The sequence below is a fragment of the Lutjanus erythropterus genome, chromosome 9 (assembly GCF_056507025.1).
Source record: "Lutjanus erythropterus isolate fLutEry1 chromosome 9, fLutEry1.hap2, whole genome shotgun sequence".
Taxonomy (NCBI): Eukaryota; Metazoa; Chordata; class Actinopteri; order Lutjaniformes; family Lutjanidae; genus Lutjanus; species Lutjanus erythropterus.
The window spans coordinates 41,621,388-41,646,852 of NC_139325.1; the positions used below are offsets into that span (position 1 = coordinate 41,621,388).

The 25,465-nt window shown below is 40.2% G+C and overlaps 1 protein-coding gene across 1 annotated transcript in view; it reads left to right on the forward strand.

The window, feature by feature from the left end:
- The window catches only part of rftn1b (raftlin, lipid raft linker 1b), a 152,157-nt gene that overhangs the window by 4,559 nt on the left and 122,133 nt on the right, over positions 1-25,465 (forward strand). Inside the window, exon 2 of the mRNA XM_084727637.1 lies at positions 16,954-17,139. Within this exon, the coding sequence (XP_084583763.1) occupies positions 16,992-17,139 (148 nt within the window). The 5' untranslated portion in view covers positions 16,954-16,991. The remainder of the gene's footprint in view (positions 1-16,953; positions 17,140-25,465) is intronic.

Consider the following 25,465-nt stretch of genomic DNA (forward strand, 5'->3'; position numbering starts at 1 on the left):
ATAAGTTAAAGCAAAAAAAAAAAAAGTCTATTTCCACTTGAATGCATGTACTCACATGCCATTCCTCCTGTCCATACTCATCGTGAAGTGATCCCTTTCTTTTGTAAGTGATGGAGGACAAAATTCACAATCCTTCCTCTGCACAAAAATACATTCTAAAGTTAAGCTGGAGATAATATGAGGCTTCGGGGGTCTGAGTTCACTAAATCAAATGGGTATCTTCGAAAGTTAAAGTCTTTTTAGTATGAAAATCCTTCTTTTTTGTTTCCCTGGCAGTGCTTCTGAGCTGAGCGGCAGTGGAGGAACAGAAATAAATAGTTTTATACTATAAAGTCTCTGAAAGATAAGCACTTGATTTGGTTAATATTAACTAAATAAAAAGACCTAAAATTATCCTCTGTTGTCATGCAAAGAAGAAATCACTTCATGGCCAATATGGACAGAGAGAATGATTATAGCAGCCACTAACTGTGTCAATGTATGATAGACTAGAAATATCTGAGCCCCATACAGTTGAACTGCAGACATGATGGATTGTTGCAAAAACCTTTTATTGATGATTTATTAACAATTACAATTGCTAATGACTTACTAACCTTTGGTGACGGCTTACTAGACGGCTCTTTATTAATGACTTTATTAACATTTGTTCCGCAGAATTGATGGTTTTGCGGAAAGTTAGATCCTTTGACCTTTATCGCAGATTTACGATCCCTTATTTATGACTTGTTAGCATTTGGGATATCTCAAACTTTGAGCACATTAAACTAACTGCATTGCACAAAATCGGCTGGAAGTAAGTGAGAAAATATTTCTAATTTAGGTGAAGCAACCCTTTAAAGTCACTGTTTTCTTGTGCATCCGTCACAGAAACACATAAATCTGTCTGTTACAACATACAGTAGCTGTCATAGTGTTTCTGATGTTGCTCATTTACTTTCTGAATCCTTGCTCTCAGCCATCAGTTTGTGTATTTTTCTGTGTTGATTTTCTTTCGCTCCAGTCTTTTAGCAAACATGTTTTTTAATCAACTTATGTTTGCTATCTGATCCGGGCACAGTGAATCCCCCTGTGTGGTGTGAAATTTGATTAAGGTAATTGGCAAGCGTTGGCTTGTGTAAACCATAATGTGTACTCCTCTCAACTGAGAACGTATAGACAAACACCCACTGACAGACACAACAACATACCAACATATTCTGTACTCAGGAAAATTTAGGCTACATCTAATTCAAAGGTAGTTATTTTTAAACCATCTTAATTTCATTCTACTCTCATTTCATGCTGCGCTTGTTTGATGCTAGAGGAAGACTCACACAGGCTTCAGATTGAGACATGATGAAATATAAACATGAGGGATTTGATTCAAAATAAGTTGCCAAAAGGTGACTTCAACTCTTACTAAATCAAACAGAATATAAACATGAAATAAAACTAGGGGTGGATGATGTAATGATATAAATAATATAATGTATCAATATTTTAGAGTATTCTGCGATTACAATATCATTGACAATGTGGCAAAATACTGAAAAATAGTTTTGGTTTTGAGCTCACAATAGCTGTTGAGCTATTGTTGAGGTGTGTAAGTGAGTGAAAGTGAGCAGCAGAGAGAGTGACGTTGACGCCCATAACAGAGCAGAAAGCTGTCAGTGTGGCAGTAAATGTACAGTTCAGTTTACAGTGTGTCAGTTAATAAACGCTGCAGCTTCTCAAGACCAGGAAAAGTCTTGTCCATTATTTCCCAACTGCCTGAAAAGTGAGGTTACCCCCAACATAAGCTGAGCAGGAAAAGCTAAAGTTAAGCTAATGCTAACGCTAGCACCGTTCCTTTACAGCGTTGGCTCTGTTGTGATCGTATGCCTTTCAGAAGCTTTGTAATCCAGCCCTGAACTTTTTGGACACATGGTAAAATAAATCCGTAATGATAAATCCAACACTGAATGTCTTGTTGTTATGCCTTGGGTCGAGACTGCTGACCAGTCGGCGGCTGTATTCCTGACTTCACACATCCATAGATGTATTAATAGATCCAAGCGCTGATTTCAAATGCATTGTACAGTTGAACAACATGAGATTGACCCTTCAAAATAAAAGTAGAGTAGAGGTGTCAATCACAAATATCATCACGACTCAATATTATATTGATATTTTGAACAACAATAGAATATTTTGCTGATATCAAAGTCTGCCACAGTACAGTTTCAATTCAATTTAATTCAGGGGCCTGAAAGTTACATTCATGTCAACACACAAAAAGCAACTAAATTATGATTCAACAGTTTTATGACTGAATTCTTCCAGACATTTGTGACGCAGACATGGAAATTTCAAAATAAAAGTGTGTCTTAAAGATGACGATATAGATTGGTATTTTCACTCTGCATCAATCATGTTGGATTGTTGGACACAGATATATCGATCCAGACTGATCTCAGCCCTGTGGTAGTCATAACATGGCTGCAGTATTACAGTAATGCGGTTATTGTCACAGCTCTGATTGCAACATAGATGTGTCTGGGCAAGAGAGTTATTATTTTACAGATATTCAGTGCCTAATTCCAGCTATTTTTTATGGTTTGGTGAATTTTAGATAGAAACTCTGATGTTGTTTGTTGAACAGAAATCAGATTGGCATCCTTATTGGCAGCGATATTAACTTTGGGCAGTAAACATGGCTGGATGAGACACTGGTGGATAAAGCGTGAGTTCTGCAGTTCTTGTGACAGCATGTCATCTTGATTGCAGCCTCCACTGCAAGTCTCACATCTTTTCCCTCCGAAACGCTCAGTTACAAGATCTCGGGCAAAGATTATTTTCCCTCACTCCCCTGCTAGGTGACAGTGATCGTGCTTTTGAAGATACTAAGTTATTCAAGCCTCTGGCATTGCCCTAGACCTGAGACGACATATTAGGACGAGTCCTCCAGGCGAGACGGAAAACAAAAGAGCCAATATTCAGCCAGTTGTGTAGTAGTTTAGCCTCAAACCAAAGAAAGAAAAAAAAAAAGATCCCCCTTGATATTTCTATAAGGCAAATTGACTCCTGTTGTAATGGGTGGTCAAGAAAATTGCAGCAGTATTGATTGGGTAATGTTCAACATGGACATGTCGATAGGGTGTCTGAAAACCTAAGAACTTGGCTTCGGCTGGCTTTAATAAAAAATGACCTGCCTGGAGCAAGTTCACAGAAAGCAATGAGTCACTCACGGGAAATCTCTTCAAACCCCACCGTGTTTTAGAGAAAAATAGCAAAGGGGGCAACCGAAGACTTTTTCTATTTTTAACCATGTATTTTTCTCTCCTGCTTTTCTTGAAATGACAAACAATCCCTCTTTCACCGCGTTTCTTTTGAAAACAACTGGCGAAGTGTTTGCGCAGGTTGGGTCGAGCTAATGCTTTTGCTTTCCACTCGTGAGAACTGTACAAATCTCAGCGTGGATAGATTATGCAGAACAAATCAAACTCATGACTGTCAAAGACGTGCAGAGAGGAGAGGAGAAGAGATGAGGGAAACAGTAGGACATGACTGTTTGCTCCTGCACATGGAGGAGACGAGGAGGAGGAGGAAGAAATAGGGGGCCGGTCTTAGTGATGAAGAGGGGTGAGAGCTTATAGCAACCAGAAAAAGAGAAGAAAGAAAGAAACTGACAATGAAAGAGAGGAGGTTGAGAAAGATTGGTGCCTATTATTCTCCTGAGAAGGGAATAGTCATAGAGGGGTTGGTTCCCATGGCAATAGCTCCTTCAGTGTGTCTGTGTGTGTGTATTTGTGTGTGTGTGTGGACGGACTGTATCCGGGCCTTGAGACTGTACTGAGACGAGGTTGGCCGAGGCCGTAGCGAACCGCGGAGCCTCCCGAAGCCTTGAAACGGTGAAGAGTCTCAGACAGACACCATTGTTTACTCGCCTGTTCTCTCCACCTCAGTCATCACCCCTCATCTTCCTTTTTTTTTTTTTCTTTCTCCTGCGTGCTCGCCATTATGTATCGTCCTTGGGCATTCAAAGCAAATATAACAAATTCAGTGAGTTGAAAAAGCAATTCCACCTTCGGCACCCATGGCCTCCTTCTGGGGAGTGCACCGCGGTTTAGATGTGGAGATGTCTGTGTTTAAGCTTCTCTCTGGCATCTCCAGGGTATAAATGTTTTGGAGGCTTCTCGTATTATGATGCATTCAGTCACAAAACTAAAGCTTTGTGCTCTTTGTGTTCTTTTTAGAGCAAATTATGATTTTCATTTTTTTAATATATACCAGTGTCCTTTTCTTAGAGGATCCAACAAAACCTCCCAATGAACTTAAGACCCTAAAAACAATAGCTTATTCTGATTTACCACACACTGGATATCACACTAGCATGAAATTGTAAGCACAGCAAAGACAGTCATGCATTTTTCTCTTGATGCTAAACAATGGTGGTATTGTTCCGCATGTGTTCTCAATCCAGCATAACCTGCGAGCACCAGGCAGTACATGTTTGTTTACAGATCCTCATCAAATCTGTTGTCTCTACTGTAAATGTAAATTTAATGTTATCTCATAGAGACTTAAAGCTATAAGCTAGCCATTAGTGGCTATAACATCTGGGAAAACACGGGATAAGTCGGATACGTCAGAGAGACGAAGGAACTTGGTGCGTGTGACTAAATGTAACGTGAATAAAACTGTAATCTTATCACACCCGTGACCATAATTTCTGCCTGAGTCAAGTCAGATAGATTTTCATCAGCTATGGTGGTTGATGACAACTCCCATGATGCAGCACTACTTCACAATCTCATCGAATTAAGTATTTTATTGGGTTTGCTTTGGCATTCTGGGATACAAACATGGCGTTTCAATGTGGGTACTTCTGTGTAAGAAGACCCACGGCATTTGTAGATATAAAGAACTCATTCTAAGGCAACTAAAACACAACAGTTCTTATTTTCAGGTGATTATAAACTGATCAAAACATACTTAATATTAATATTAGATACATTCCTAGCATATTCTGTCAATAAATCCCCGACTTTTAAAAGAATGCTTCACCAAAATCATGTTCTAAAGGTTAAATGTGTGACACCCTAGGGTTTAAATATAGGTACTGCAGTCCAGATTCCAAAAGGCGAGTTGTTTCTCCCCACCCCCTCCTTCCCAGACTTGAACCTGATGCTGCAGGGACACTGAACCTGCATGAGTGCAAGATGAGCATGACATTATGTTTTGACAGTGATGCTGTAAGTTGATCAGCTTTTTAGAACTTGTTTGTCAATGTAAAGCTGAGCCTGTTATCCTGAAAACAAAAGCCCACTGCTCTGAAAATACACACTGGAGCTGAAGTTCAGTGAGTGCAGACTTTCCAAACTCCATTAATATATTGTTCAATTTTACTGTTCTAAACATCTGCTCCTTCTAAAGAAAATTCTTAATGATTTTGTACAACTCATAAAAAGACATTTACTCCGTTGTTTAACATTCGGCATTAGTTTTACCTCCATGTAAAGTCAATAATTGTAAAATAAAAACAGACGTTCCCCATCAGAATGGTGGCTGTAGCATTGTTTTTGGAAAAGAAAGTATTTCAACCTGACATATTTCCTTTATCTGATGATATCTGATGGTCATCTTATGATTTAGTGCAGTTAATATCTTGCATATTTATCCTTTAAATATCATTTTAGTCCTCGCATGTGAAATGGTAGCTCTGGAAAGTTTGTAGGTTTTTCTGTTGCGGCAGATGAACAGTTACAGATTCACTACGGCTGATGGATTCAAACAGCGACCCAGTTTCATGGTGAAAAGTGTAAAAGCGTCTATAGAGGCTTTTCAAGCCAGTCATGCATCATAATCCACTTCTTCTCTGTCCATTTTCATGCTTGCTATGATCAGAAAAGTGAGATTTCTACCACTAAATACAGTTTGTTTGCTGCCTGCAAGCTTGTTTTTTTATTTTTTTTCTTATCTCTGACACTCATGAGAAGTGTAAGCAGGTGGGTAAACAGCTAACTGTGCCAGTGACTGTGTATTTAACCACATGGGAAAAACCCACCTCTCAAGTCTACAGGCACACAGTACTATGTTCAAACCACAGGTCTTTATATCAGTTTGAATAATTGGATCCTCTAAATGGCATGTACAGTACACTGTAGGCCCGTCTCTTAAAAGGACTGTATAATCACTAAAGGTTACAGCATTAACTTCCTGCTTCAGTCTCCATTGTTTGTTTCTCTCTCTTGGGTCCCTCTTGTTTCCATCCTCTCTGTCCCACTTAGGTGAGGATTCAAGGTGGTGTGGACGGAAGGAAGGAAGAAAGGAAAGAGTCGGGGATTTCCAAACGGGGTTTGTTAACATTTTCAGTTGACGCTGTCACCCGAGGCAACGAAGAGTGAGGCAGAAGCTCAGGGGGGTTAGTGAGGGATATTTTGGCCGGACGTAAGGCTACTGGACACATTGGCTGTGTGTCCTGTGACCTTTCTTTAAAATAGGTTGTTTGTAAGTGCTTGTTCCAGAAAAACAACTCTGTTTGCCAGCTCTATGATCGTACCTCCGGTTCCGGTCAGATTCAATAAAACTTAGATGCATTTCCCAGATTAGTTTAGCTGGTGTGAAAGCTGTCAATCGAACTTTTGTGTGGTTTGTTTGTGGTGTGAAAGCGGCAGATATGTGACTTGAGCATGAAATTCAACACACTAAACTACTGTTAAATTCATCTGCTGATGGTCAACTGTTAAGAAAGGCATCCTCTGATCTGTTACGCTATTTATGCAAGGTATTTGGTAACCATGGTAACACCTGTGCATGTAAACACATGACACAGGGATTTTCCCTTAGAAAGTAAGAAATGCCTTAAACCAGAAGTCTGTTGAGTGTGTGTCCTACTTGTCTAATCAGATGTGCAAAGTTGCAACAAAAGCAGGATGGTACAGATGTGTGAATGTAGATATGGTTTTACAGCTGTTTGTTGAGTAGATACAGATGTTGAACAGTAAACCGTGTCAATCATAGTTTATAGGTACAATGGTGAGTGAAGATATGGTAGATAAAGAAAGAAAATGGTCAGACTACAGTGGTTTAATACAGTATACTTAATTATCTACATGTGCAAGAAGACAGAAAAAACAAACAAGCTAAAATAATTTGGTTAACAGATCCCCACTCCTCATATTTGTATTTTCTCTCTCTCTCTACCTCTATTTCATTCACTCTACTTCTTCTTCATTGTCTCCACTCCGCCTCGTTTGAAAAGGAGTTTGTGGTGAAGTTGTGGATTCTCTTGCTAGCTTCTGGCCAAGTTTTCCTCAGCAGCTTTCTCTAAAAATAGTGTGAGGTTGTAGAAAAAGAAGAGGGATATGAAGTCACTATGGCGAGCAGCCCCCTCTGTTGGCCAAAACAAGGACAGTGGAATAAAGCGGTCTTTCTTGCAACATGAAATTTTATCCCACTTTAAAGCATATCCTGTTAATACACAGTTAAAAACGGGGACATTTCCATGGACAGTTCCAGCTGGAGACAGGCCACTAGTGGGGACGTCTGGTCACACTATACAGGCTTGGACATTAACCAGTCTGATGGTCTGTGGCACAAAAAGTGACTCTCTGGCTGCCAAATGTTCCATGTAGGTGACCCCCTGTGACCACCAAGTTTTATCCTGTGAGCCTTCAGCAACACAGTGTTACCACAAACATTCAGATTCCTTCACACCCTTTAGTTCAACATTTGGCAAAAGAAAATAAAAAAAAAGAAAAATGTGCTTGTCAGTTAGCTACTGATACGTTGTGGCTACTGAAACCTGAGTTTATTGAGCCCACGCAAACTGCTAACTTGATCCTTACAGAAGAATCAGAAATACAAAAGGCTGACTATGAAAAAATGAAATGACGATGAAAAATTAGGAGTGAATGCAAGCAGGAGTTTACGTGTTTAGAATCTGATGCATCATTTCCTCAAATAGCCGAGACGTCCAGCTTGTTTTTCATCAGAAACACCACATCACAATTCATGGGAAAAGTGGTTAACAAATGTCTTATGTCTTTACATGAGTTAACGTTTGGGCCACCAAAAATAAACATTGGCAAATAAATTTAGTGCTTAAAAATATAAGCATCTATCCTTGCTAGACCAACACTCCCCTGGTGATGAACTCATAGTCTGAGCTAATTAGCTAACACTAGCTAAGTTACAGTTAGTAGTAGTTAGCTGTTACTTTACTGTCCATCAGGAAACTCCAATCATTGAAAGCTGAGGCAGAGCAGCCGGAGGACATCGGAGAAAAAACATTTTCTCCGCAAAATATGATCCACTTTCACCAAAATCAGTGACATAGTTGGTGGTGTAAGACTTACTGCTGTTAAGCATTACACACTTTTCATCACCCAGGAACCAAAGTTTTATAGTGCGAGAACGGGCGTACAGGACGAATTGTGGCAATGACCGGCGCCATTCACCAAACTACAGCTTGATTCCACTGATCATGGCTGAACCATGTCTGCCAGACCTGATCGCAGCCATTCTACACAATGCTTGTGATGCTAACAGCAGAGCCTCTTCACATGCCACATCAAGCTGCACTGATCAAATCGAGTGAGCAGGAAGTCAGACACAGAAAGAGCGTAGAGAATCTGGTCAATTTTTAAAAAGAAACACCCCGTGCAGACTCGCAATCACAGAACAACAGACAAAAAGGGAACTATTTAACTATGTAGCCTACTTGGTGGAAGTAGAAGCACAAAAAGCAAGGAAAGCGGACCAAATCAACAAAATCCGAGCAAGTAAGCATACTTGGGTGAGCAAAACGCTCCACTTTGAAGCACTGCTGGTGGGACATGGTGGTGGCAATCAACCAGTAACATGTCATTGTAGCATTAAAATGATTTTGAACTGTTCCTTTAAGGTAGACTACTTACATAATGTTGCTTTAAAATACAGTATAAGAGAGTTATACAGATTCATGATCCCCTTAATAACTTCCATTTCTTGTTTTAGTATGTCATGTTACTTCAGCCTCGGTTACTTGTCTTTCAAATTCCTTTTCAAACGCAGACCAATGCTGTCATTTTCCTCAGAAGGACACGACCACAGGAGGATGCTTGTCAGGAAAACATGCCGTAAACATGGGTCATTTGAAGCATTTCAACCAAAAAACCACTGCTGTTGTTTTTCCTGTGAGGTCAGTCGTGTCCTCTCATTTACGCGATGGTCTCTCTAACCACTCCGCCTTGGAGAGCTCTTGACTCTAGTCCTCACAATAAACTATGGATGATACTGGACTGGCGGTGCCCACCACCAAATGCGGCCCAGCGCTCCACTTTACTTGTCAGATTAAAAAGATCAAAAGTCAGAAGAAGCAAAAGAGGGTTATAAAGCGTTAGAGAGCCAGAGAGAGGGAGAGAGCGGGGCTTAAAAGGGAGACTACATGGAGAAGAACACAAGAACACAGTGTCCTAATTAATGTCTTCCTCCATTAATCCACTCTGAAGCTTCCCATGCTGCTGGGTTTGATCTCAGCAACGTTGCTATCAAAGCCTTGTAACATGGGCTTGTAATATGGGGGAGATCTCAGTCAGACAGCATTAAGGAGAATCATTCAGTGCGGGTGCATCTTGTCGCTCTGATGTCGGTAAGTGCAGGTGGGATTTTGTTCTACGTTGATGTAAAAGGCATGACTAAAAAGTTCAAAACCCTCGTTAGAACAACTGCACAATTTAAAGCGCCGCTGCTCAGTATTTATGCATGAGCGGCGGATCAAATGACTACATGATAGGGAGTCTAGAGGTGTGTGTGATTAGTCGACTGAGCAATTAAACACTGATAACCTCGCTAGTCGGCACCAGAAATACTAGTCGGCTAGACCAATTATTAACATTTTATTTATGTATAACACCAGTTAACTGTTGCCTCTCAGGCTGGTATTATGTGCACCACATCCACAAGTGCGCGAGGGTCCGCTGGGGTCCATGTGACATAAAAAACAAAAAACAAAACTTAAACTTTCGGTACCTGTTATATCACCATGCTGACCCAAAAGAACAGTGCACTGTATGTGGTGAAATCCTGTCACAGACCAATTTATTTTTCCTCCTTTTTTGTTATATTATGTTTTATTTGTCATTTATTTGGGAAAGTGGTCCCAGATTTTTTTTAAGAATCCGAACTTGACCTTAAGTTACAAAAAGTTGAGAAAAATCAGCAAAATCATCAGTGTTTGGCTGTATTTTAATATAGAAAAAGACATTAAGGTCATATATAGGTTGTATCACAATAATCTGGCATGTAAGCACTTGACCGGCACAATGAATAACCACGATCAGCACAAGCGTGCGAGCGTTAACCTGCAAGGAGAGCAGGCTGCTGGTTGTTCATAATGCAAGGCGCAAAGAGCCACACATTTCAGTGGCATTTAAAATATGAATTAGATACTGAAGAACAGTTTGAAATAGTTCAGAATGCACATAATATTTTTTCAGGCAAACTTCAGCCTTATCTATTTATAAGTGTTGCTTATGAGTGTTTTCTTACTTTTAAACTAGTTGACAAGTCTAAATTAAAATTTCTGTTGACAGTGAAATTAATTGCCAGGAACATCCCTGATGAAAGCTAGCAGTTGAAGTGACAAACCCACAAATGATTATCACCCATGTCTGTAGCTCTACACAGCTTTCTAGCCTCTTTAGCTTGTTGTCTTGGCTTTATGGCCCTCAGAAAAACTGTTTTCAACCAAAAATCTCTGATAGTTTAACTGCACGCTACCTGCTGAGCATAAAACATGAGATAGACAAGATTAGCTACTAGCTTTAGCAGTTATACTTGATATTTGTTTTAGTTGTTGAGTTTCTTGAGTCTCACCACTCTAACCGCATTACAACAGAGACCTGTTTTCAGCAAAGAAAATAGCTCTAATAGACCCACTGTATACTACTGTGTAGCACAAAACAGACCAAGTTAGCAGATAGCTAGTTAACATTATTTAGCCTCTAAAGAGCCAGATATTTCCCTCAGGAGTTGATGGAGACTGAAACAGAGGTAAAAGGAGACTGAATATTAGACTTAAATTTGTTCAAAGGCCCGAAATACAACTCCAAATGATGTTAATATTGCTCCATGTCTCCTGGATGTAAAAATATGCAACAAGTTGGCAATAACAGCCTGCCAGGGCATTATGATTTTCAGCTTGCAGTTCTTCTGGCCCCAAAATCAATGATTTCAGCTTTAATAATGTGCTGTATCCCTGGAGAAGCAGCAGGCAATGACCCACAGTGGCCGAAGTGAGCACAGAAAACAAAGCAAACCTTGAGCTGACAAACTGTTGCTGATTGACAGATAGAAAACATGTCGGTGAAAGACGAACATTCAGCACGATACAAAGTGCTGTGGGATGTTTTGGTTGTTAGACCCAAAGCTAAGTGCATCCCAGCTACAACAAAGCATCTGAACGTCAATTTCGGCTCATGAGAAGGGAATCTCATCGAATAAAACCTCTTATCGAATAAAACCTCAAAATGCCATTAGCAAGAGACAAAAGATAGAACAAAATGGCAAAAGGATCGTTGCTAATTCAGCAAAAGGGAAATCAATGGTTCTCTTCCTGTTCTTTCTGTAGCTACCCGGCGTCTGTCTACCCATTGAAGCATCCCTGACTCCCTGCCTGTCAATCTCCCCCAAAAAAAAACAGGGTGTATAGGAGCTGAGGCGGGGCGCATGGGGGCTGCAACTGCCCGGAGCTCCCGACTCAGAGGAGAGGTTCGAGGCAAGAAACAGTGACTCAAAAAATCATAAACATCTCACATTTCCTCTGTCAGTTCAGCTCTAAAAATACTCCTGTTCGCCTTCGTCTCACATCGCCTCCTCTCCGGTCTCAAGGAGCTATGCAAATACAAGCCCCTTCATTTTTTCTCTCTGCCACTTTGTTTTCCTTCCACAGCCCTCCCTCAAAGCCCCCCATCCTATTGTTCTGAATACCTCTTCCCCATCTCTTGTAGACTACATGACAGAGCCTCGCCTTCCCTCTTGTTGTTCCTACTCTCTCCAGGGTAGGGGTAGAAATGATAAAAGCTATTTACAAGTAACTGTAGGCAACAGCGAAATCCAAGACTTGGAAAAATTCAAGCTCCTTTTTTTTTTCGTTCCCTGTTTTCTTTGATGGCGGAGCCATTTGTGAACTGCAGCACAGTGCGGCGCAGTCCTGAGTGACAATTTAAGGGGGGACTGAAGCGCTTTTAGGGACTTTGACTATGCCAGCTTCTGCAGATTGTGTTCAGCTTTTTTGTTCTTGAAAATGGAAGCAAGACATCAGTCCTGCGTGGCACGTGCTAAGAGGCAAAGACACAACCCCTCAGTACATCTCAAGCACGCACAAATCATTTAGATGGCTTCTGAAGTTTTAAACATGAACAGAGAGGCTTGCAACATGCAGAAATCAGGGTGTTCTGTTTAGGGCTGTGACAGAATTTCTCTTTCTCTTTCTTAGTGAGGTTACCTCACTATGTGGTATTACTGCCATTTTTTGGTTTGTTTTTCCAAATTGTCTTATTTAACTAATTAATTAATTAGGTGCAGTAAGATTAAGTGCAGCGATCTCAAATCACTGCTCTACAGGCAACTTTATGGTCTTAGCAAGTTCGCTGCTGGGTGCTAGTCATACTTACACAATGATGCAAATAAATTTGTGCAGACTGACCATTTCTTTTTCACACATTGCTGTATTGTTACCTTTAGAGTGTGTCTATCAGGTAAATTTACATACACAGCAACACACACACTGGTAATGAGGATCACATCAAAGCAGAATTAGTCAGGTAATGCAGCTTGTGCCACAGTATAAACTTTCACAAAAAACAGTATGAAGAAACAGTTTTACCTGGCTCTTGTCGTTTAGTTGACTTCAAATGAGGCTTAACGTTCTCACAGTTTCTCTTGACTGTCCCTCAATATTACAACATTAGTCCAATGCTTGACCACACCCACTAAACAGCAGCCTCCGAGGCACATTTCACCAACATGCACGAAAATCAGTAGGCACATGTATCCTGCACAGACATACGAAAAGCCTTTTGGAAGGATAGCCTAAACCCAGCAGGAAATCTGCCTTTTTTTTATTTCACATATTTAGACATATTTGTTATGTGTTTTTATAGAAAAATGTTGACTTTCTTTTGAAAACAGAAAATAATCAAAAAATAAGTTTAACATTTATTTGACATGCTATATATCAGATTGACACTGGATCAAAGCACATATTAATAATTTTTTAATTAACATTTAAGTATCATACTATATTTAGTCATTATTCAAATGGGGTTACTCATTTTATCATTCATCACAAAAACACTAGTGGAAATACAGGTTCCTGATCCCTTGTGACTAACGACTAAAAAAGGGGTGTTATGTGCTTCAAGTACTGAAAAGGAAATTATAAAATTCCTCTGTGGACATTAAAGAGGACATGAAACATGCTGATTTTTGGCACCGATGGTGCTCAAATGTATCAGAGGAACCGCCCTGTGTAAGATCTGATCATGAAAAGATGTTAAACCACAGATATGACAAATTTATTTTTGTAAGCAGGCTGCAAGCAGGCTGTTAGTTTGTGGCTTTGAACACTGCAAAACTTATTTGTATATCCATGAGCAACACAATAGTGGTCTTCTTGTTCCTTCCTCTGTCCTGTGGCTCCTCTGTCTTCATCGTCCACTGTCTATATCTTTCACTGTCTCGACTGTATCTGTACTGTATCCAATGAAGGCAGATGAGCTAACCAACCTTGTGACATCACATATTAGCGTACTGCAAGATGGCAGCAGCCTTGACACAAAAGCTTGTTTCTGCTCTTAAATGCTTACACTTATCATGATGTTATATAACTGTAGATTGTAGGGAACCATCATGCCTTGGTTGACTTTTTCATGTCCTCTTTAATGGATCAATATGCGTTGCAGTGTATAACAAGAATGGCCTGGCCAAGACAAAACGTGCACAATTTGTTTTTTTTTTTGTTTTTTTTTTGCGGATACTAGCCATCCCCTGTAGTTGGCTTGTCAGTAGCGGTGCAGTATTTAATAATTGCAGTTACAGCGACAGCCCTGGTTCTGGTATTAATCACAGGTCCTTCAGCCAGCGGTCCATTTCAGGGTGCTGTTCTGAGGCTAGTAGAGATATGATTGTGGTGCACGTTGAGATTCATAAAGCCCAACAAAGACTTTCATGTAAGTGCCACTGGAAACACTGGCTTTCATGACAGCCGTAATGAATCTCCTGCCTCATCTCTCACTCTCTCTCTCTCTCGTTGTGTGTTGATCACCCCTTTTCTATTCAACGGACTCTAATTGCACGCTCTTTTTCTCTCCAGATTCTACTTGCCATGCATTTACCCCCCCCGCCCCCCCCCCAGCTTCCACACACCCCTTTTCTGACGAACAATCTCCAACCCAGCCACCCCCATTTCCTCTTTCTCCCTTGATTGATTCTCACCTTTTCCATTCTTGCCGTTCACCTCATTAACGGAGCCCCCGTCTGCTCGTTTCCTATTTTGCCTCCCACTCCTTCCTACATCCCAACCCCCCCCCCCACCGCCGCTGCCCCTCCTCACTTCCTGTCCTGTCGTCTCTGAAGCAGCGGCCGGCTCGGATTCACAGTCTCCGGCCAAGGCCCCGCGACGTTCTGTAATTAGAAAGAAGCATAATAGAGAGGGTTCCTCATCAGCCAAGGTGGAAGGGGAGAGGAGGGCGCCGCCGCCATCTATCCATCCATCCATCCATCCTTGAGTTTAATCAGTGGCACACAATAGGATGTCACCTGCTCCCAGACGCAGCCGCTGGAGAGAGGCACTGATGCTGTCACAAACCATTTGGGGTGAGGCGGCTCTTTAAGGCCTTCTCTTCTTCCACGGTTGTCTCTGTTAATTTGGTCTCCCTGGGAACGAGGAAGAGGGAACCCGTGAAAAATCAAGCTCATTTAATCGTGTTTATTTATTTATTTACAGACGCTTATCCGGCATGTTCTTCTTTATTAGTTTTTCTTCTGAAATCCCTGAGGAATCATGATATCTGAGAGCATGAATGTTTGCTTTCATAAGTGTGTGTGTGTACATTTGTGTGTGTACAGTATGTCACAGAAAGGTTACATGGTCCTGAATCAGTCATACCCAGTGGGGGGAAGTACAATGAAGTGCTTTTACTCAAATACTGCACTAAGTACAGTCTTGAGGTACTGCTTTACATTTTTTTTCCATCTTGTAGCATTGGTAACAGAAGGGGGATGCATAAAACTCTCATTACACTGTAATAACTATGTCATGATCCCTGTCATGAACATGAAGGAATCTTCATGAATGTAGATTATGGTTGTCCTTAAGCGCCATTCAGTCGATTTTAATGCAAAGTTGACATTGTTTGAGATGTGACAAATATGACAACTTGACACTAACCAAGTCAACATAACCTGTTCATGTCTTTGTTGTGACATCTTGACTTGATCAAACTTAGAGAAACTGTTTAGCTTTATGTGTTAACACTACATTAAATTCTGAATTACCTGATGGACAAATGGATAGTTAACTTAATGCTACAGTAGGCAAACTGCTGCTTATATTTGTAGCTGCCGTTTGCTAGTTAGCTTGGTTAGCCGTGGTGATAGCTACCTAATTAGCTGACTCAGCCCTGGGGTGCAAGGAGCCAAATCAGGCACAAAAAACCACATCAGTACCGTGTTCACTGTCGTCAAACTGGCCACCGTTGGTCAGCTGTCACCACAGTTCACATGTCAACTCAACTCAAACCATAAAGATAAGGAAAAAGAGCAGCACTATCTTTAGCCTTTATATGAGAATATATATATATGTATATATATATATATATATATATATATATGTATATATATGTATATATATATATATATATATATATATATATATATATATATATATATATATATATATGTATATATATATATATATATATATATATATATATATATATATATATATATGTATATATATATATATATATATATATATATATATATATTATGATTCAAAACTGGTTGATTTTTACCTGGTTTTTAGTATCTGAAACTGATTAATTTAGCCTGGTTCTATTATTTAAAAGTGTTTTTTTTTCCTGGTTTCATTACTTGAAATTGTCTGGATTATACCTAGTTTTATTATTCAACACTGATTGATTTGACCTGGTTTCATTATTTGAAAGTGGCTGGGTTTTTTCTTCTGATTTCATTTTATGAAATGGTCCATATACCTGGTTTTATTATTTGAAACTAGTTGATTTTACCTGTTTTTTATTGTTTGAAACAGTCTGGTTTGTACCTGGTTTTATCAGTTGAAAATAGCTGTACTTACAACTTAATTAAAGACACTAATCAAACATACACAAATTTTCTGCTTGGAGAAATAATGTGTGACTGATATGTTATTTTGTTTTGGTTTGGTTTTCCTGCAAAAAAAATTAGAATTTTCATACTGCTACCCTTAAAAAAAGCATCTCTTCCTTAAACTCATTAAAAAGTGATCTGGTGGCTTCAAATTTTCTATATCATACTTATAACATACAAACTGGTCCAGGATAGGCCTCCAAACTTTGTGATGTCATAAATCATGCTCGTAGGCCTGCCCCTTAAAATCAGATTGTCAATGAGCAGAGAGAAACAGATTAATGTGAAACCATCCTTCTAACTCCACATACAAGGAACAAGATGATAGCATTTTTTTGAAGAGAGGGGTACTTAAAGTATATTTAATTTATACTTAGCATACTCACTTAAAGGGCCAAAGTGGTATTTCTGATTTTTGTCCCATTACTCAAAATCAATCATTCTGAAAACCACGGCACTATGTCTCAGAAATGTCACTGTATTTTCTCTCTTTATTTCATTCATCACACTGACACTGACCCACGAGCACTCAGTCGCTCACAGAGACACACAACTGACAATGACACCCTGTCTCAGACTGTTTCATCTGGTTGGCAGGGTCCGTGCACAGAGAGAGACAGACACACCGTGGAGCCATGGGCTGCGGGCTGCGCAAGATGAAGCCGACGTCGGAGGACAGCAGTCCAGGGAAGATTTACTCCACCTTGAAGAGACCACAGGTGGAGACAAAGGTGGGCGTGGCCTACACCTATCGCTACCTGGACTTCCTCATCGGCAAAGATGGTAAGACTTTTAATTAGCAGCCTGTTGTGGAGATCTGTACTCAAGTACAATTATTGTTATATTACTTAAATAGTACTCAACTACAAGCAAAACTATAGGCGTTAAAAATATTAAAATAAATGTACGGTATTCCTTTTTAAACATGCATGCATGGAATGCATTATCAAGGTAAGCATTTAGTAGACAGAAGTTTCTGTTTCTCCAAATCTTCATCTAAATTACTCCAAAGTTTTGCATTGTTCTGCTCAATGGTCATATGTCCTGGTTTTCATTGGCCCATTTAAAATCAGACATCCTTATTGGCTACAAAAATGCAGATGAAAAATTTGGATAATATTTCAAATTTTAGGCCTTCTCTGCAGTTAATTATGATCTTAACTATAACTACGTAGATGTACGATGTAATCCATGTTTAAGTGAGAGTAAAATTACAAACTTTACTTAATGACTTAATTACAGTAATCTGAGCAGTAGTAAATCATTACTTCCACTGAGGGTACATGTCCCATTACAACTTACACAGGGGAAGCAGTGAAAGCTTGTGCTTATTACGTGAATTTTTATTGCAAGCCAAGAGAAGAAAACAGATCAGTTGTAGTCCCACCTCCTATGTTACTTTATGGTGTTTGCATGATTAATTAATAGAACATAGGTCAGCTGAGTTTGTGTGAATTGTTTCCGTTAATACTCTCCGCTCCCATCATTCATTCAAACTCCATTCTAAAAGAAGCTTTTTTATGTTTGGGACATATTTTTTCAGTTACACCACCACCAACCCCTTGTCTAGACCACAAATGGCATCACGCTCATGTGACAACCTCGTGCACGCCAGATTGAAACGTCTGTCTATATAGGCAGTTTAGCTGTGAAGTTGTCTAGTGGCAGTAAATGTACAGTTTTCCCACGAAAACAGAAAAAGTGCAGAAATAGTTCAAGAAGTTCCTGAGTCTTATCTGTGAAGAAATGAAGTGAAGGAGAGTGTGAGATTAAACCGGATCAGAGTGAGCTGCTCTCTGGCTCTGGAGCACTTGGTTACAAAATGTGTGTTTCCAGTGCCTTTTTACTGGGCACCAGCCTCGCATTTCTGCAAGGATTGTGAAAAAAATGACTTGAAGTCTAAATAAACACTTAAGCTCTTGTTTACATCCATCGGACGAAATAATTTATTGAAGTTGGGGTGGACGTGTCGCCTCCGTCCCCCTGAGGATCTGCGCTCAAGACTTCCACCCCTGTTGATAGCCTGCAAGAAATGCGATGTATGCACTTTTATATATTTATATCCTGCAGTCCTTTTAATTTTAAAAGGAGATTTTATTCCAAATAGTCCACAAAGCTGAGCACTAAAAGCCAGAAATCTCTAGTTGCTATTGATCCGTAATCCCTACAGCCCTCTTTTGCGGATATGTTATAGTCATTTTGTGCTGCGCGGTCGTAAAAATCTAAATTATTGCCCCTTCCACATGCACAGCTGAAATTAGTATATGTATAGCTCAGGGCCTTTGGTGTTTTGCTGCATCATACCTCTGCATGATAAGATGGCAATATGCCTCACAAGTTTTACAAGGGACTGATCTGCACTGCAATCTACAACTGTGCGCTGTGTGTAGTATTTTACTGAATAATGCTGCCTCCAGTGTGATTAATCTGTCAACCCCCCCTGAAAATGCCATTATACCTGCATATCCCCAGAAGAAAAACACATTCAGATGCAGATCACTCATGTATATGGAATAACAGCACACTGGCTGTAATTTTCATCAGGATTTTCTTGTAATGATGGAGTGTTAATTAGCGCCTGCTCCCTGTATAGCAGCCACTGTTGTAATTTCTTTTCTGACAATTAGTCAGTCATGCTTTCACATTGTGCTAATGATATAGAATTTTCCAGCCCAATCTACGCCAAACATTCTGCTGGTGGCCATCAATTATGTATGGCACCGAGTCCAACTCGCTGGCAGGGGATGCAAACAAAGTAAAGGGTGGCCTGCTGGGTTGAGAGACTGTTTTGTCCAAGGTCACACAGGTTTGATCCTCTCAAAAGTGAGTTTCAGCTACTTTCAGTTTGTTTCAGTTGATGAGATACTGGCCTGACTGGCGCTGCGCTCTGACCGGCCTGCAGAGCTGCAAACATGTAGACAAGTTCGCTATGAAGATGTTGCTGACAGTCAGTCTGAGGCTCCCTGTGCTGCAGATAAACATATGGAAATAAATCAGTTCCCTTTTCAAAGATAGCATCCCACACACACACACACACACACACACACACACACACACTGGAAAGGCCGGTACAGCCCCCTCCTGTCCTTCCTCTCCTCAGTCTGAGGTGTTTATGAGATGGGAGGTGGGCGTTGCTTCCTGAGATGCCGAGACCTAAATTAACTGCTTGGGGGATTCTTTGTGAGAGTGTGTGTGTGTGTGTATTTATGTGTACGGAGGAGTATTGTGATGTGTGCTTGTGCTGTTGTGCCATCAACTTAAAAGGACCCAATTTTCCAACAAAAGCAGACGATTTGCCTGAAGAATTCTGAGGTGTAAAATAAACTTTAACATTTAGATCAGTCTAAGTTGAGTAAGTTCTGTTTGAATCAGGTTATATTAGGTTATATCAGAGTCAAAAGTCCAGTATGTAGGATTTACAGGAGTTTATTGGCAGAATATGACATAAATGGAATATAATATTCGTTAGTATGTTTTCATTAGTGCACAATCATCTGAAAATGAGAATCACTGCGTTTTTGTTACCTTAGAATGAGTCGTGGCTCGGTTTATTTTCCGAATCTTCGACACAGTGGTCCTTCAAGTTAAGTGTCAACAACTTTTCTTGAGACTGTATTTAAAGTGGCTATGATCACTACATTTTATTTAAAAAGGGTATCAAATGACATGAGAAAACAATGTGATAATGTGAAAGGGGTTCTCGTAGCGATGAGCCTACAGAAAATTATCACCTGAATCTGAGCTGAGCTTTATTGTGAGTTTCGGCTCATTGTTTAGCTGTCCGCCCCACAACTTTACTGTTTAGTTCACTCTTACTGATCTCATGGTGTTGTTTTCGGCTGCAGCAGGCAGCTGGTTTCAGCGATAAAGCTCTAAAAACCTATTGTACACTACCTGCCCTGCACCAAACAGCAGACAAACACAGTTCAGCATCTAAAGAGCCGGATATTTCCCTCAGGAGTTGGTACCAAAAGCAGAGCTGGAAGACACTGTAAGCACCAATTTGCTTGCTCAAATTAAAAGTTCATTGCAAACATCTTGCACACAAAACTTTAAGTGTGCACAAGAAATAATTTTGAGCTGGCTCAACGTCAAAATGTCAGTGTAAATTTGAATGAAATGAGCTCAAAAATCAAAACTTGTTGACTTAAAAAAAATTGTAAATCTTACCAGGGATGCGCATAAAGTTTTCATGTCGTTTTGACAGTCTCAAACATCTTTACGCTAAGATTTTGTGTCATGGATGAATTGGGGGTTTACAATGGAGTGAATACTGGTGGCCAGAAACACGTCTCTGTAACTGCTGGATGTGTAAATAGTTCACCACCAACTTAAAAAAGTAATAAAATGTCAATGTTTCCCCCCAATTTATTTCTGCTGCAAAAACGGTAAAAAGGTAAAAAATGTAGGCATTTTGGGGCCCTTGAGAACACTGTTTATCCACTGACATGTATCGGTATGGCTGCGTGCTCGTTCTTGTGCACATATATAACCTGTTCTGCTTGTCTGATTAGGCACAGTATCTTAACATGCATACAAATAGGTTGTTTACCTTGGATTTCCAGATTAAGCGCGTAATACTAATGAGTCCAGAAAGCACCAACACAACCAATATTCCTGAGTCTGTTAGTTGTTACAGGAAAGCCATTTTACTAATCCCTCTTCCGAAAGAGCAGACCTCACTCTCCTTCCATCTGCTCCACTCCCAATTTACACCAAACATCTTTAGTACAAACTATATCTGTAGTCATATGTCCCCTAAAATATGTTGTTACACAGGTGACTCGGTCTGTAGGTGTATTTTCAGCAGCACAGACGTGACTGAATGATCATAGAAATTTTATAGGAATATTGTAGGCAGCAGCGTGTCTCTATGATCCTCTGCAGCTGCACATTGGTGCTTCTCACTTTGATCATGAAGGTGACACAACTCTATAGAGTATTTACAGTACAGCATGCAGTTGAGAGAATATTACAGACAAAAGATGACAAGATGAAACTGACCATCACAGCAAGAGGTGAAACGGCGTGAATGATGGGGAATTGTCTAAATATATTGCAAGCAATATCAAACGATGGAAACGAGTAAGTCAAGTGTCTGATTTATTTATTCATAACTAACAAGTCAGCCTTCTTTCTGTATAGTTGGGGGACAGTTTACTTACTTGTTACTTCCAGCAGGCCCCTGTTTTGCCTCCAAACCTCATCTTTTTTAAGGAAAATCCCTATAAAAAAAGGGTGCTGTGGATCATAAGATGTACTGCTGCTGCTCAACCTTGTGATTTACTCTCTTGTTGTCCATGTTAACTGCTGACTGGAGGGTAAAGAGAAACTTCAAGGAAGTCGATTTTGGCCAAAGAAAAAAGGCTGGAGGTGAAGCAAACACAGGAAATTTTGCAAAAGTAGAACCAAGGCTTATCCATATTTCTCTTCTCCATGCTGAAGTTTAGCCTATGACTTATGACGCAGTTCTATCACACAAAGAAGCTGCTGACAGCAACATGGAATATATATCTAAACATGCTATATTAATAGCGTGAAAATGACTAGGGAAAATCTTACCCACAGGACTTTAATTTGACAGTGGACTTGGGCGGTATCTATTTTCTCATAACTTCCTTACATTTTGGTATGAAAAAACAGCTCAACTCTTCTCAACTGCAGATAGTTCTCCCACAGTGCAGGTGGAGCAGATCTTTATCATGACGCTGTTCCCAAAGCATGGAAACAACACACACACAGGAGCTTTGCTTTAGTCTTCAGCAGCTGCAGCCTTTATTCACTGACAGCTCAAACCTAAACTGTACATTTACTACCAGACAAACTACTTCACTGCTCACCTTTTCCTTCACTCAGCATGCCTTCATCGTCACTTTTTGGCACTCGCTGTCTCACACTTGGCGAATCAAAGTTACATGCTGCTTTGACCAATAAGTGGTCGGCAGTGTTTATCATCAGCTTTATCATCTGTGCAGAATCCAAAATACTCCCAAATGGGGCAGATGCACTTTTTAAACAGCTGAGTTGATAGAGCTTTCGCCCCATGTACCGAGGCTTTGAGTCCCCTGCAGCAGCCATGAGTTTGACTCTCAGTCCTTTGCTGCGTGTCATCCCCACATTCTTTCTTTCTTCTTCATGTCCTCTCTTCAGCTGTGCTATCTAAATAAAGGCATAAAAATAGTTTTTAAAAAGAGTTAGTTCTGTAACATCATCTCCCAGATCACACATCATACATCAACTCAGTACAGCCTCAGCCAATAGATTTACCAGATCACTCTAATAGAAAGAGGATCTTCTACATTTTTGATAGTATTGAAAAACATATCATCTGGATTTCTTAATAACCTGGTCTGCTGCAAAACGTTTGTGTGGCCCAAACCTTAATTGACAGTTTTTAATAATAGTGGGCGCAACACACTTCTAGGAAAAGTCAAAGACTGGAGGACTTTAATATTTTACTGATACAAAGTTTCATACAATCAAAGAAGAGTCACGGGTAAATTTTAACTATTTGTGGTTGTAGTGTGAGGCATGCAACTCATTATTCAGACAGTTTTGCAGCTTGCACATGTTACCAAAACAGAGGAAGAGACCAGACTGAAGTAAATCAATACCCAGAGTTATTTAAAAGAGTAATCGCTCCATTATTAGACCATTAGTAGTATAACTTGGTTAAATGTTTAAATCAGAGCTGCAATAATGCATATTGTGCTTACATTAATTAAAATCAAATTATTAGACTGCCTGTAAACATACAGTCCTCCTGCCAGGAGCAGGAAGCTGTCAAATAAATTGATTTAAAAAGTAAAGCGTAATGTCATCAGCCAACTTGTGCAGACTTTTTGAGCAGCTGATAGAGGACAAACATTAGCACTGGGGTTAAGGTGAAGGTAAATTTCAGATTAGCATTAGATTAAGGTTAAATGTGTAATGGAGGTTGTTAAGGTTAAGGTGAGAAATAAATGTGCGCAGGAATGATTGTGTGTGTGTTTGTGTGTGCTCTCAGGGAGGAGTCAGGCTGCTATATATAGCCATCACTCTGTTATTTCTGCTCATGACAGTTATAGCTGAATGATGGTGGGAGGGGAGTTTGGTGGTGGCGGTGGGGGGGTGCTGGAGCAGAGGAGGAGGAGGAGGAGGAGGAGGTGGGGGGGATGGTACGGGAAGCCAGGAGATGTAGTGTGCGGCGTGTTCGTCCTGACAGTTGATTAGTCTCCATTAGTTTGTCAGGCTGACTAGACTGGATGGATGAAGGAGCCGGGGATCGTGGGCGTCTGGGGGCCTGGACGGGCTTTTCCACCCCCCCTCGTATGGGATCTGACACAAGGGCGGGGCTAGGAGGGGAGGCGGGAGGTGGACGGGTGCCTTCCTTTTGTCGGACTGTGCGTGTGTGTGTTTGGCTCATGGCCACATCATTATCTTCAAACATTGTCTGTAATGGTGGGGGTTGGTACTTACTGTAATCAGTTTCCTCTTGCTCTGTCACTCTGTCACTGTCAGTACGCCTCTGTCTATTTCTCTCTGTTGTTCATCTCCCCAAATATGTGTGTGTGTGTGTGTGTGCGTTTCCCATAGGAGCACATTAAGTTTGAGAAACCAGAGACTGTAAAAGTTCAGTCCCTGTGGCTGAAGCATTTCACTGCATCAGCAGGTTTTCGGGCTAAAGGGTTAGCGTGTTACTCATGGCTGTAATTACCTTGTACCAGGTATGTAAGTGCAGGCAATGATTCATGTGTCTGGCCTTTTTCTACAGGAAACCTGTGAAATATTTAAGACACAGTCGAAGGTTATGAATATGAAAATAGTCTCTGGTATAGAGCTGTAGGGCGGGCACATAAATACAGATACTTACAGCGAGAGCTGCAACTAAAATCTGCGATCATTTTTACATGATAATTGACTCACAGCTGAAATGGATATAATAGTTACTAACAAGTGTTTCAGTCATTCACATACATTTCTCAAAGAGTGACTTGTGATACTTGGAAATTAACTAGATACCCTGCTCGTTCTTTAAAGTTACCATTTACTTTGAAACAGAGAAGTTATGTTTACATTAACTGTTCCTCACCAGAACATACTGTGTGTATTCTTAATTAATAGCAAACATGTTGCATGCATTTCCCTCCTCCAAAAACATTTGCAAAAATGATTTTTTTTTTCTTTGCTGCTTTTTGCAGCCACATCACAACATTTATTTTGGTGCATTATCTGTCATATGTTTTGCATCATCATAAGCACCCATAATTCACACATAAAAAAGTTTCACAGGGTGCCTTTAATGGTCATATAGCAACAGTCACATTGTGTGGTTTGCAGGCATCTAGCGGTGAGCTTGCAGATCGGTTTGCCTCACCTCTCCCTTTCCAAGCATGGAGGAGAACCTACGGTGGCCTCAGCACAAGGTCCTATCCTATAGAAATAGTGTTTGGTTTGTCAGTTGTGGTCTACTGTGCAAACATGATGGTGCAACATGGTGAGATTTAGGCTTATATCTCACAATGTGACTGTTGCTATCACCTACGTGTGCTAACCAACCAACAGCAATGCACAAACACAAGGTTATGAATGCTATTTTAGCATGCTTAGCATTAACTCAAGCACTTCTCACAAAATTGCTCTGACTAGGTCCACATTCATCTTTTTCCATACACATAAATATTATTATTACGAGGCTCGATTCTTGCTTAGCTTCAGTGTTCACAACTACAGCAGTGCAGACGTGGGAACCTACAGTTCATCAGGAGTGATCATTGTACTGTCTACACACATCAAACTTGATGTCGTACCCAAGTTTATTAGATCTATTTCGCACAGTGTGACACAAATTCTTAAGCAATTAAAGCCACCCTTGTTCACCTCATACACACACTCATAAGATCACCACAGCCAATGGTGGCTAATGTTATGAAACTTTAGATACTGACTCTTTTCTACTTGTGGTAATGTTACGCTGTAAACACACCTTACCTGGAAACCTTTGTTGTTTCCTGATTGTGGTCCCTTCACTCTGTCACCTGACTGACTGTGATGTTCTTAAAGAACCCGAGACAAAAGAGTGGAGTGAAATTCAATGTGCCATTAGTGAAAAAAGTTTTAAAAAAAAGTC